General features: G+C 33.4%; 1 protein-coding gene across 10 annotated transcripts in view; it reads right to left on the bottom strand.

Annotated features, from left to right (window-relative positions):
- EPHA5 (EPH receptor A5) overlaps positions 1 to 13,359 on the bottom strand; it is a 352,552-nt gene that overhangs the window by 169,571 nt on the left and 169,622 nt on the right. For 6 of the 10 annotated variants that reach the window (XM_001165182.6, XM_001165218.6, XM_009447819.5 and 3 more), the window contains exons 4-5: positions 7,504 to 7,659; positions 2,521 to 2,856 (exon numbers count right to left, since the gene is read on the bottom strand). The exons of 1 other annotated variant lie outside the window; for it this stretch is intronic. In XM_001165182.6, the coding sequence (XP_001165182.1) occupies positions 2,521 to 2,856; positions 7,504 to 7,659 (492 nt within the window). The remainder of the gene's footprint in view (positions 1 to 2,520; positions 2,857 to 7,503; positions 7,660 to 13,359) is intronic. 3 more of the 10 variants (XM_009447821.4, XM_009447822.5, XM_054683062.2) reach the window with 2 other exon arrangements.

Genomic DNA, 13,359 nt, shown 5'->3' with positions numbered 1-13,359 from the left:
TCTTGATCAATTGACTGTCTCTGGGGAGGGGGCAAGAAGAAACCATTGGGTGGTTACAATTAGAAGTTTCCATAATTTTTGTGTAAAATAAGACTTAGTGATTCTGGAATGCTGATACTGAGAAGAATCTTATTTTGATGTTTTGGGTAGGTTTGCAAAATGTTACAGTGTATACAGTGAGAAGTCTAACGAATAGCAACCAAAAGTCAACAAAATTGTCTGGTGTAAATATAAAAATTTGTTTTACAAGACACCTATGTCTTGACCACCTGGATGAAAGTTGATCTTTTTTTGGTATTTAAGGTATTCAAGTTTCAAATAATATACTTTGGAGGCTGAAGGGGCCAGCAAAGTTAAAGACAACTATAGCAAATATTTGTTGCATACATCATTAAAAAATAAACAGTTATTTTCTCTATCTAGTTTATCAAAGGAATACCTTTCAAAGAAGTTAAGGTTATGCAAGCTGGAGAATGTTCTTCTAAAGGAACACAACTCGGTGATTGTTCGATATGCTTACAATATGTTGGTAGAAGATTCATACGTAGAATCAAGTAAAGTTGAAAGATGTTTCTTAAGAAGGCTGAAGCCAAAGGTTTCAAGCCAATATTTATCTAATATGGGAAGAGAGTTCACATTTACCGAACACTCCTGATGTCTAGATACAGTGACGAAAAGTCAACACATGCTAGCATTGCCTACAGCTGAGTCTATGCTGAGGGAAAAATTGATTTTCGATATTCCTGTCCAGCTCTTTAGCACTTCTATTAGTTTCACCTTAGGTTAGGTAGTAAATGGTAAAAAATATAAACGATTAACTGGGGAAAGTGGCTTATATGTGTGCATTATATTTTCTAATAGGAAAAAAAAATGCCATAGACAAATATTCAATGTGGCTAAGAACATGCAGAGTATAGAATAATTCCTATTGCATTAATCACATGCTTCACACAATCTGGGCTAATTTTGAATGTTTCCCTCAGCTTTATCAATCAGTAGCAACTATCAACTCTGAACTCAGCTGCATGCATTTTTTTTTTTTTTTTGAGACGGAGTCTCGCTCTGTTGCCCAGGCTGGAGCTCAGTGGCGCGATCTCGGCTCACTGCAAGCTCCTCCTCCTGGGTTCACACCATTCTCCTGCCTCAGCCTCCCGAGTAGCTGGGACTACAGGCGCCCACCACCATGCCCGGCTAATTTTTAAAATTATTATTTTTATTTTTAGTAGAGACGGGGTTTCACTGTGTTAGCCAGGATGGTCTCGATCTCCTGACCTCATGATCCACCCATCTCGGCCTCCCAAAGTGCTGGGATTACAGGCGTGAGCCACCGCGCCCAGCCAGCTGCATGCATTCCCTTGTTCTTAGAATATAACCACTTGATTTACCTGAGGTATCCAACAATTCAAATTAATTATTTTTGCTGAGACTTTGTAACCAACAGCATTCCCACATCAAGGCTAGCATCCCGCAACCTACAAACTTACACTAATATTACACAAACTAAGCCTGATTTCATTCAGTCAAACATGTCCTATTTCTTTGTGAGTACTGGTGGCAAGGATGTGCTCAGTGACCAAAGCCCACCTGAAGTACTAAGGTGATGACAAGGTTACTACACTTTGGACTGAGAGCTGTAGTCAGTTGATAGAGGAAAGTTACAACTTTTTGGCTTTAATGCCTTTTTCTTCCCCTCCCAGATACCTGTTGGTGGACAAAACATGCTAGAAATTACTCTTAGGTTTAGAATGCCACATAGTGGGTTGAATTATTAAATTAGCTGTAGTTTATATTCGGTTTTTATCTTACCAGGAAAGAAGTCTTCCATGTTAATTTGCTTAAAAGTGAACATTTGAGGGGAAAATATAGAGAAATCAGTAGCTCAGACAGGACTGTATTCCCTACTCCCTAATAATTACTTATGAATTCCAAAATTTCCATATGGAATATAGAAGTGTTTTCATGTGGTTGTATAATAGTTCATAGTTACTCTAATTTTGATAAATAAACTTAGCAAAGAAAATTTGATTGCATGCATTTTTGCTACAATAGTTGAAATAATATGAAAAGATTTATGATCTGCAAGGAAAATTCATCTGTGTTGCCAAGTAAGCAAATAAACAAGCAAATAAAACCTGCCTAATCACATGCTAAATTAATGAGTTTTTAAAAATTAAAGGAAACAAAAAAATAGATTTGAGTTGTAAAAATGAATGCTATGAAATTATATGAGATAAATTTTGCTTCAAATGGATTTGATCCAGAAATGTATTTCTAATGAAAAAATTCAATTAAAAAATGTTTTGTTTTGTTTTGTTTTCTTGTAAATGGGATTGCTAACAAAGCTTTAACTATTATTTATTTAAAACTGCAAAAGCGTTTTTGATGTGTTATACTTTAAGTCCTGACCTTCCGGTTAAGGGAAAATTCTCACACAGATTTCAGTCAACTTGGCCCTCAGCTATGGAAATAATTGACAGAACTAGGCCTCACATACACAATTGGGTTGGGCATGGCACTTACCTGCTTGATTTGTGGTTACATTTACAGACACATACTGCCGGGTTCCTGGGCTCAAGTCGGACACTCCATTCACTGCCTCAATCTCAAAGGTATAGTTTGTGTGAGCGAGTAGATCCACCATCATGACAGAGGTGTTTTTCAGGCCGCTTTGCCGGGGAAGGTACCTGACATGACCGCCACACTCCTCACACACACCTGCATGGGAGTTGCACTTCTTGCATGCAATATAATATGACACGTCTTTCCTTCCACCAGTGTCAGCAGGCGGAATCCATTCCAGAAAGACACTAGTTTCATTAACATTTGAGATGGCATTCCGAGGAGCAGAGGGGGGTCCTGGTTTGCAAAGTAAAGTAAGAAAAACATATTTTAAGATGGTATTAATTAGGCATTATTTATCACACCAATTCCTGGTCTGAAGGAAAAAATAGATTTGCAATAAGTCCTTTAAGTCATAATTTGTAGTTTTGTTTTCGTAATTTTGTAGGGACAATAGTGGGGTTTATTCCCTATGGAAATGACTTATCTTGGCATTGTTATAACACTAGTTCAGTAAAAGCAGAATGTTTTGCTTCATGTATATGTAAACAATTATGGAGTAAAACTATGTATGCACAAATATTGTAAGATAAAATTAAAATTATATATTTATAAACTGGTGAGTTTCCTTGGGGATTGAACTGAATGTTTCCTCATTGGTGCTAATCCCTGCAACCTACAAAGTAAACACAAAGTACCTACTAAGAAACAAGCATAGGAAAATACAGAATTTTCAGCGTAGCTCCTGACTACAAATTTTGTAAGTAAAAAAAAAATAACCTTAGCATGCTTCAAAATAGATTGCATATCTAGTTGCTAAATCACCAACAGAATTTGAAACCCCCTACTGTATATCAAAAAAGCATTAGAATTTAAGTAAATGGTCAAAATTACAATTTGCAGTAAAACATATTTTACTTTGATATTGTTTTTATATTACAGTTCTGCAAGTTGTGAATTTTATTTAATTGAAAATCTAAAATTTATTTTAAAAATAACCCTGAAAAGGACTACAATACGATGAATAAAAGCGTTCAGATTTTGAACAATAGAATAAATTTCAACCTCTAATAACCTACCAAAATAAGAAAAGAAATAGATTTAACACAAATATTTTCATAGAATCATAACATATTAACTACGAATAGCTTTCAGGAGTGAAACTTTCCTAACTTCATGAAGTATTTCTTGTACACTTTATTTTTTGTATATATCTTAATGGAAACTGGGTGTAGCTTTTAAAATATATTTTATATTCAGAATCATCTTATTTCAATAAGATGGAATATTTCTACTAAAATATGAGTAATGAAATCCATGATCAGAATTGCTTTATGAATTTCATATATTAAGGGTAACCATATCTTATTTGTATATTATTTTAATTATTCCTGAACTTGATTAGAATAATAGAGAGAACAAAAATTAATTAGGTAATTTCTAACGCTAGAGTCAATGTTTAGATATTTAGTTAAAACTTCAGTCAGCTGTTAATGTTATATTATTGGACAATCTCAAAGAAAAAACACATTTATATTTGTTCCAGAGACAATTTGGATATCTCTCCTTACAGAGAATAAAATGGAGTATGGTGGTGGTTGAATGGTTCATAAGCATAATTAAGCTACTTAGGATGATCTGTTATCCTAATATGCATTGTCTGTTCTAAATATCAAAATTGACAATTTTTAACTGACATTTATTAAGTCATGACTTTTGAGGGATTGTTTTAAAAGTGGTAAGAAAGCTAATTGGCATTTAAGATTTAGCTGGATAGAATGTCATTTATCTATTTATTTAGAGACAGAGTCTCTGTCGCCCGGGCTGAAAGGCACTGGAGTGATTTTGGCTCATTGCCACCTCCGCCTCCCAGGTTCAAATGACTCTCCTGCCTCAGCCTCCTGAGTAGCTGGAATTACAGGGGCCCACCACCACACCTGGCTAATTTTTGTATTTTTAGTAGAGATAAGATTTCACCATGTTGGCCAGGCTGGTCTCTAACTCCTGGCCTCAAGTGATCCACCCACCTGGGCCTCCCACAGTGCTGAGATTACAGGCGTGAGCCACCACGCCAAGCCAAAAGAACCCCTTAACTAAAAACTTGACATCTTTGCAAAAAAAAAAAAAATCCCCACCTTGACCATGTTTGAATCCTATGAATTTGGTCATACTGGCCATCTCACATACTTCAATATAAAACAGTCCCCTTTAAGTTGAAATAATGTCTTAAAATGGAAATATCCAGTCTATCAATGATGGGCATTTGGATTGTATTTGCTTTGCTTTACTATTGTAAACAGTGCTGCAATAAACATACTTGTGCATGTGTCTTTATAGTAGAATGATTTATAATCCTTTGGGTATATTCCCAGTAATGGGATTGCTGGGTTAAATGGTATTTCTGGAAATACACGTGTTCTTGTTTACTATAAACTTTAGCTTATTTAATAGTACAAAGTTATAGACAAAATGAAATTTAAGATAAAAAATTACAGAATTAACCTCTGAGAAATATCTCTAAGTTAGAACAATGTCAAACTTCTGTTTTGTTTTGTTTTTTTCTAATTTCTGCCAACTGAAAAATCCTTGCATTTAACACATTTCCTCTAAATCTATAAGAATGCATCAGCAGCTGAATCCTCCTTTTCTTCTGACTCTTCTACTAACAGCTAGGATGGGGGCACAAGCAGCTTTAAAGTCAAAAGGAAATTCAAACTCAAGTGAGGCCCTAAAATAGAGGTAAAAAGTGGAAGCTCGAACTAACATGCATCTACAAAAAACATGTAATAAAATTCCACTGCCCCAATCATAGATATGATGTGTCAACCAAAGTAGAACTGTGAGACTAACCTTTAATTTAAGCAGATTCATCAGAATTTTAGGTTTTATTTTTGTTTGATTTTTTTCTGTAGGCTTATAAAATGTTGTTATATAGATTTAAAAACTTTGTATATTCTAGAAAAAAAATTTGAAGTTGGAGCTATAAATTCAATTCCAAAGAGCCAAAGGCAAAGTGAAGCTCAAGATCTTCATCTGAACATCTATCAGGCGATAAGGAAATCATATGCAGTATTTGTGGTATTATGAATGCAACTAAAAACATACACACTCACTCATAGATTATGTATTAGAAAGATCTTATACATAAGTCCTAATTTTTTAAATTTAATTTTATTTTATTTTTAGAAATGCATACAAATTAGTGCTCATTTGACAACACAGTATTAGAAATTCACACACCTGGAAACTGAGAAATGTGAAGCCTGACTGTGGGCTTTGGTCCTAAAAAAGTGCTAAGCAGTCCTTGCCACCAAAGCACAGCTTCCCCCCTCACGCCCCACCCCCATTTCCAATCCTAACAAATTTACAGAAAGGGAGGCTCACATTTATGCTGAAAAAAAAGAAAGATCATGGGTAGACCACTTAAAGAAAATAACAATTAGAAAATTAATAAAATTTGAAAGATGATTCAAAACATGGTTTTCTCTTTAATTTACCACTCTGTTGTCTAGCCAACATTTTCCCTATTTGGGCATTCATTTGCTCTCATAAGCAAAATCATTATTGAAATCTCCACTGGAACCAAAATTCATCACATCCAATCATAGTTTCTATCTTCTCCATTCATATGTATCCTTACAAAAGAGCATATAAAAATTGCATTTATTCATTTGAAGAGGAAATTATTTTTCACTAGTAATCATCTAACCCATGAAATCATCAGCTTTGGGATAAAAGAATGGTCTTCAGAATGTAAAGCTAATTAATAGCAATGATTTAAGGAAATCTGAAAACATGTTTTACTGACACTATGAAATTTAGACACTATGAAATTCAGATAAAATTTCAATTTGTGATTATTTGATAACAAAAAAATATTCACTGCTTCTTTAAATTTAGAGATGGATACTAATATTTCAAATTTTTGTGAACAACTTTGAAAGCAGCTACAACTTTCTGGGACCTAAAATAGTAAATCCAGGCAGTTCATGGAAATTAAACAGTATGAGGAGAGAGGGATTCACTTCCCTTCTCTTTAATTTTCTGTTTTTGCTTGATTTGCTACAGAGACTTTCTTATGGAAAAACTCTGAAAGTATTGTCATCAAGCAAACAAATGCACAAATGTGTTACATTCTCAGAAATATATGGAAAACCAAATATACGGAAAACTAAAAATGTTGAAAGATGTGGCTATATCTACTGCAAATGTCAGAATTAAATGTTTACTATTCATCTACTCTACTTATGATCAGCAAATATATTAAATAATAGTTAAGGACACTCACTAACAAGAAACATGACAGCTGCTTGAGAACCCTAGCAAAAAAATTGGTGTATGTATGACTCTGATCTGATTTAAATCTTGTTTGCCACTCCCAGTTCTCTATGTTCCTGAAATATTTCCTGTGTTCTTTTATAAATGACTTCTTAGTGGCTTTATTGGGGCAGTTTAGAACAAGATGGTGAAGGCTCCATCAGCTACATAATTATGTGATGAGAAAACTGGCAGAGAAAGAGGAAGAAGAAGAAGAGGAGGAGGAGGAAGAGGAAGAAGAGGAAGGAAGAAAGAAGAAGAAGAGGAAGAGGAGGAAGGAAGAAGAGGTTTTAATGTAAACTGGGAAGTAGATTATCAAAGTCATGTTTAGCTAGCATGAACACTGAAATAAGCCACAAAATAAAAGAAAACATTCTATATCTGTGTCTCAGCTGTTGAATTTGAAGTTAGGGAAAATGGATACTTCTAACAATGAGTGATAAAAAGAGACTCAAATTTTTCAGTGCTTATTCAAGGAGATTGAAAATTGGTGAAAACTGTATAGAGACGATTAAACATTATGCCTGTTTTAGGGGGAAATGTTACTAGACTATAACAGGCTCCATCATGCTGTTTCCTCAAAACTGGTGAAAGTTAGCATCACCAAATATCCGTGGGTTTCCTTACTTGTGCATGCCATTGTGGGTGGATCAGACTCTCTCCTGAAATAATCCTTTTCACAGACACAAGAGGTTGAAGCTTCCTCATGGGTATAACTGTGAGGTGGACATTTGCCGCAGCTCTGGATGTGAGGTGAGGCTTTGAAGAACCCAGGTCTGCACACTGTCAAAAGAAATAAGAGACTAAGCTTTTCCCTGGAACAGATGCAGTGTTTGTTTTGTGAATAATGTCATTATTTTGACTGGTATACGCAGATTACAGATAACACAATCTTTGCATCAATTTCAAGAAGTTTTCATAAGCTTCTGGATCATAAATACCAGGCTATTCATTCAAATAATCAAATATTTATTTAAAGTACTTAAACATTTATGGAATGTACATACTTGTAATGATTTTTATGCTACAGGAGCTTATAAGGAATTATATTGATAAAAGGCAAATACTTTTATGTATTTAAAACTGAAGCAGTGCTTTGTGTACAGTTTTCACTTACTCTATCATTACTACAACTATGTTGAAGAAATAAATATTATTCCATGTACTGCTAAAATGGTATGATACAAAGTAGGCACTCAAAATTGTGTTATTGAATAATAAATTAATTAATTAGTATGTGCTAAATGCCTCATGAATTCTGTTAGATTGGGGAGAATGCATAGATGACCTGATATATCAACTGTATTATTTTTATTTTAAGGGAGTCAAATTTTTGACATTTGTTTTACATTTACTTCATTTTAGAACTTTTCTTTGAGACACCTACTGATTCAACATATATCCTTTCTAATATCAGTAAGGCTTATTTACTATACAAATTATAATGATTTCTTAAGCTCAAACATTATGTCTTTTTTTTATTATACTTTAAGTTTTAGGGTACACGTGCACAATGTGCAGGTTAGTTACATATGTATACATGTGCCATGCTGGTGCGCTGCACCCACTAACTCGTCATCTAGCATTAGGTATATCTCCCAATGCTATCCCTCCCCCCTCCCCCCACCCCACCACAGGCCCCAGAGTGTGATATTCCCCTTCCTGTGTCCATGTGATCTCATTGTTCAATTCCCACCTATGAGTGAGACTATGTGGTGTTTGGTTTTTTGTTCTTGTGATAGTTTACTGAGAATGATGATTTCCAATTTCATTCATGTCCCTACAAAGGACATGAACTCATCGTTTTTTATGGCTGCATAGTATTCCGTGGTGTATATGTGCCACATTTTCTTAATCCAGTCTATCATTGTTGGACATTTGGGTTGGTTCCAAGTCTTTGCTATTGTGAATAATGCCGCAATAAACATATGTGTGCATGTGTCTTTAGAGAAGCATGATTTACAGTCCTTTGGGTATATACCCAGTAATGGGATGGCTTATGTCTTATTCAGTTTTGCACTTACTTTTCCAGTGTTTGACCACAAAAGGCGTTCAAAGAGTTCTATGAAATGTGTGAATGAATGAATGGATTGGCATGAATATTATAACAACTATTTAGAATCACATAAAGAAAGTGTTTTCTGATATTTCTGTGAGCATTTCTAAGCTTATCATCAGGTAAATGCGCATGAAGTAAATCTTTTTATTCTGTGGATTTTCTACATGTTCATATTATTCTTATTTCTCACTGGCTAATAAAGCCAAACTTTAATATGCTAATTGCTCAGTATGGGTCAGTCGAAGACTACCAAACTGATGGTTTGAGTGCTTTGTACAGCTTACTTTAAATAAAGCTAATCAACTACGTTTTTCTATTTTCAAAGCTCACTACATATACTGAAGTATGACGCATATTTGCTGAAGCTCAAAGGTGAACTTGTATTTCAGTAGAAATTTCTGATAGACTAAATGAACTGGGGCCAACTTTCATATGCTATAAATGATTTCATGTTTTAGTAATCCATGCTAAGGCTCTCTGCCATCACCATGAATAATCAGGAATTGGCAAAATTGAGAAGGTACTCTTTTCAGTAGATCTAATTATAGTGATAGTAAAGCCTTAATGCTCTTATAAATTCTGAGAAAATGTGAAGGTATTTGAAAGATAAGAAGAGCTTTTTGATAGTATTAGGGACATTCTTGTAGTTAAATGATTAGGAGAAGATTTAAAATATTATTTTTCTTATAATAGGATTGCTATAGTAGCTTATGCCATACTTAGCTAAGTTATTCAATTTTTCTTCTTTTATCCTTTTAGTAAAACCATTCTCACTTTAAACACTATTTGCTTTCAAAGACATGAAGTGTCAATTCATATGTTCTAAGTATTTGGAATTAATTTACCATTCATGAAACAAAAGTCATTTCTTTTCTTTTTAATGAATGCCTCTTAACTTAAACACTTTATATTATATCACATATAACACTGCTGTTCAAACCCCAAAGGGAGCTTTGGAAATATAAAATAATATAAATCGAAGTAAAAAGTAGATAAATGTATCTTTCTGTTCAGTTCAATAAGATGTTTTCAGCAGGTATAGTGGGCCAGTAACTCTACTTGAACTGGCTTCAGAGGTAAATGAGATAGACACGGCCTTGCCTTTATGAATCTTAAAGATAGTCCATAAATATTGTAAATATTACTACACTAGGAAAAGAAAAAGGAGCTATAGCAGTAAACATAGATACCCAATTTAATCTAGATTATTAAAGGAGATTTCCCTCAGGAAGCTGAGTCTCTGCTTATATTTGAAAGATTATGAAAATGATTTAATTTGAGTTAGAGTGTATCCGTACCTTAAAGGGAGAAATCCTTGCAAAGGACCACATGAGGTGGAGAACAAATAGCGAAATGGAAGATACTAAAGAATTGATCAAGAAGATAGTCAGAATAAAGTGGAAGAGTCAAGTTTATACAGGACAGAGGGCACCAGGCCACAAAAACCTTACATATTTTATTAGATATTTGGTACTCTATTTTATAGGCAAAGAGAGGTCATTGGAAAGTTCCCCTCACCCCAGCTTTATTAAGGTTTAACCGACAAATGAAAATTGTATATATTCACAGTAACTGCAAAGTTATTAAGCCAAGGAATAATGAGATCAAAGTAGTGTTTATGAGATCATTACACAGCAGCCTGGGTAAAAAAGCAAGATCAGAGGCAAATAGCTCTTTTGTTTCTATTGCATTGGTCCAGAAAGAGACAATGTCACTTAACCAGAGTGGTTCCAGTAGTGATCAATAAAACGAGGGGAATTCAAGAAATGAGAATGGGGTAAAATCAACTAGGTTTCATGATGTATTTAATGGGTTAGATGACTTAGTGGAAAATTGTAAGAGTGACTGTAAGGTATTTGGCTTAAACTTTACAGAAAATACTGGTGCCATTTTCTCAGAGAACAGGACATGAAATGTGTTGGAGAAAATAATGAGTAATATGTAAGGCATTATTTAATTTGAGGTGGTTGAAGTAATGCAAATAGATGTTTAGAGAGAAAAAAAACCTGTGTGGTTCAATATTATCCAAGAAAAATGTCATAAACTGTAATTATTCATCACCTTTAAATCATGACCCTAAATTCCAAGGGGTCATAGTACCCTGCTAGACAAACTTATATTATTCCCTTAGTTAACTTCATTTCCAACATCAACAGGATTTTCTTGTAGTATCGCCTCTTATTCAAACTCATATTATTCCCTTAGTTAACTTCATTTCCAACATCAACAGGATTTTCTTGTAGCATCTCCTGTTCCTTCAAACTCCTTATGAGCTCTGTTTCTGTTACTATCAGCTGATACAGTCATTTGTCTTGAGAAAATAAAAGTTGTCAGAAAGAAACTTTCTCATTTTCCTACCATCAAATCTCCAAACCTATATGTCATGGTACCCATCTTCTCTACCTTTATTTCTATCAAAATAGAATAAAATGTATCCTTCTTCATATCAAATAAAATTATCTGTATTTGAATTAGGAACCCCCACTCTGCTCTCTGAGGTGAAGCTTCCAAGTAGCTACAATTCTTTTGAGATGCTCAAAAACAAAGCAAAACAAAACAAACAACAAAACTATCAATCTCACATGATTCCAATTTTCCCAGTTTTATTCCACTTTCAGGATATGATTTCTTAAATTATTTTCCATATATACATCTGTAGTTCCTCATTCTAAATCACATGATGACTCACTCCACTCCATTGATACCTCTCAATGAAAACTATTTTTGTTAAGATTGCAGTTACTTTCTTGCCGTACTCACTTCTCAGCAATATTTGACATGCCCTCTTTTAGGAAACTCCAGATATTTTCATTAGAAAATGCTAGCATAGCCTACAAGTTTCCAAGTAATATTTAAAAACTCTTTAAAGGCAGTCTCCTACCATACTCATTGTCTCCATCCATCTACTTATTTCCTGTATTTGAGAAACTTTTCTTCTCTGCCTCTGAACACTGTAGGAAAAGCATTCTGGGCCAAAAGACAAGACATGTAAATAAATAAATGTATAATCTTTTTCTTTTTTTTTTGAAAAAGCTCGTAGTCCACGATAAGAGATTTGAATTTAATCTGAAACAATTTGGAAGACACTGAAGATATAATTTGTTTTTGAGTCCACACTTTCTGTCAAGAACTGTGACAAAACATGTTTGAGTTGTGTGAGGAAAAAAAATGTTCTTCACACCCATGAAGCTACAAATGTATTTCATGGGTGGAATAATAATAATAATAAACAAACAATGATAGAGGCAAAATTGATATTTTATATTTCAATCATGATAATATTTAAGAAATAATTATCTAGATAAGTAGTACAATTTATTTAAATACCAATCCAAAATGGTTTATTAAAAATAAATGAAGCTTCTGGAGCAAACTTGTTTCATACGATGTCTGTACATTACCTAAATATCATTTAGAAAACATTATGCCAGTCATTTAAGTTGAGCAAAGAGTAGAAGACAAAAAATGCACCCCATGTTGACATGTTTTATGAGACTATTGTGACAAACTCCTGGGGGAAAGAAAATTATGTTTAATAATTATTTCTACCCATGCTTGAAGGCTCATTTTTTAAATGCAACCATTTCCATAGTATATATGCTAATCTGCAAGAATACATGTTGTTTCCCTACTTATCCTTTAAACCTTTGAGCCATATATTTAGCACCTATTTAGAAATTTGCTGTATAATCTTATGAGAAATTGTTTAAAGATTCTCAAAATTACCAAAAAAAAATTAAACTGACAAATTGGATTGATTTTTCGCAATATTTTCAATTAAATTTCTTTTAATGTCTCCAATATATTTTACCCTTAAAGAGCTATTAACCTTGGGATAACTAAGTATATTCACTTCATAATTCAAAGTCAATACTCCAGAAATATGGCCCACCAAGAAAATGTTTTAAAAATATTAATATATATAATAATTACTGTTTTAATACTTCAAAATACTATACTTCTTTCCATTACAATTAAAATATACAGCCATATAAGTGTGCATATATATATATATAGATGCATACTATACATATAAAGGAAATTGAGTTAAAAAGGCACAGACTATCGTTGTTTGCAGTGTACAAGATATAATTAACTTTCAAAAGCATTGCTGGCCTTATCTAAGTATGTTTTATTGAGAAAGAAAATCACTATGAACAAGATTTATTTCCATAGCTCTATCATATGTGAATTATCAGAGGATATAAGCTAAGCTAAGTGAATTATATTTATTTAATACATTTTTCAAAATAAGGTACTCAGAAGATAGTTTAGTGTGGGTTTAAAATATGTGTTTGCTAAGAAAAACAGCATAACACAAAATGCTATAAGGAAATTAAAACTTAAAACATGTCATATTTTATATAGTATAAATATTATTGCTTATACCAAAATTTAACATTAACAGCATTTTATCTTCGTAT

The sequence above is a fragment of the Pan troglodytes genome, chromosome 3 (assembly GCF_028858775.2).
Source record: "Pan troglodytes isolate AG18354 chromosome 3, NHGRI_mPanTro3-v2.0_pri, whole genome shotgun sequence".
In the NCBI taxonomy this organism is placed as follows: Eukaryota; Metazoa; Chordata; class Mammalia; order Primates; family Hominidae; genus Pan; species Pan troglodytes.
Note: the sequence above shows the minus strand (reverse complement) of the source record. Positions and strands in the feature narration are given on the sequence as shown.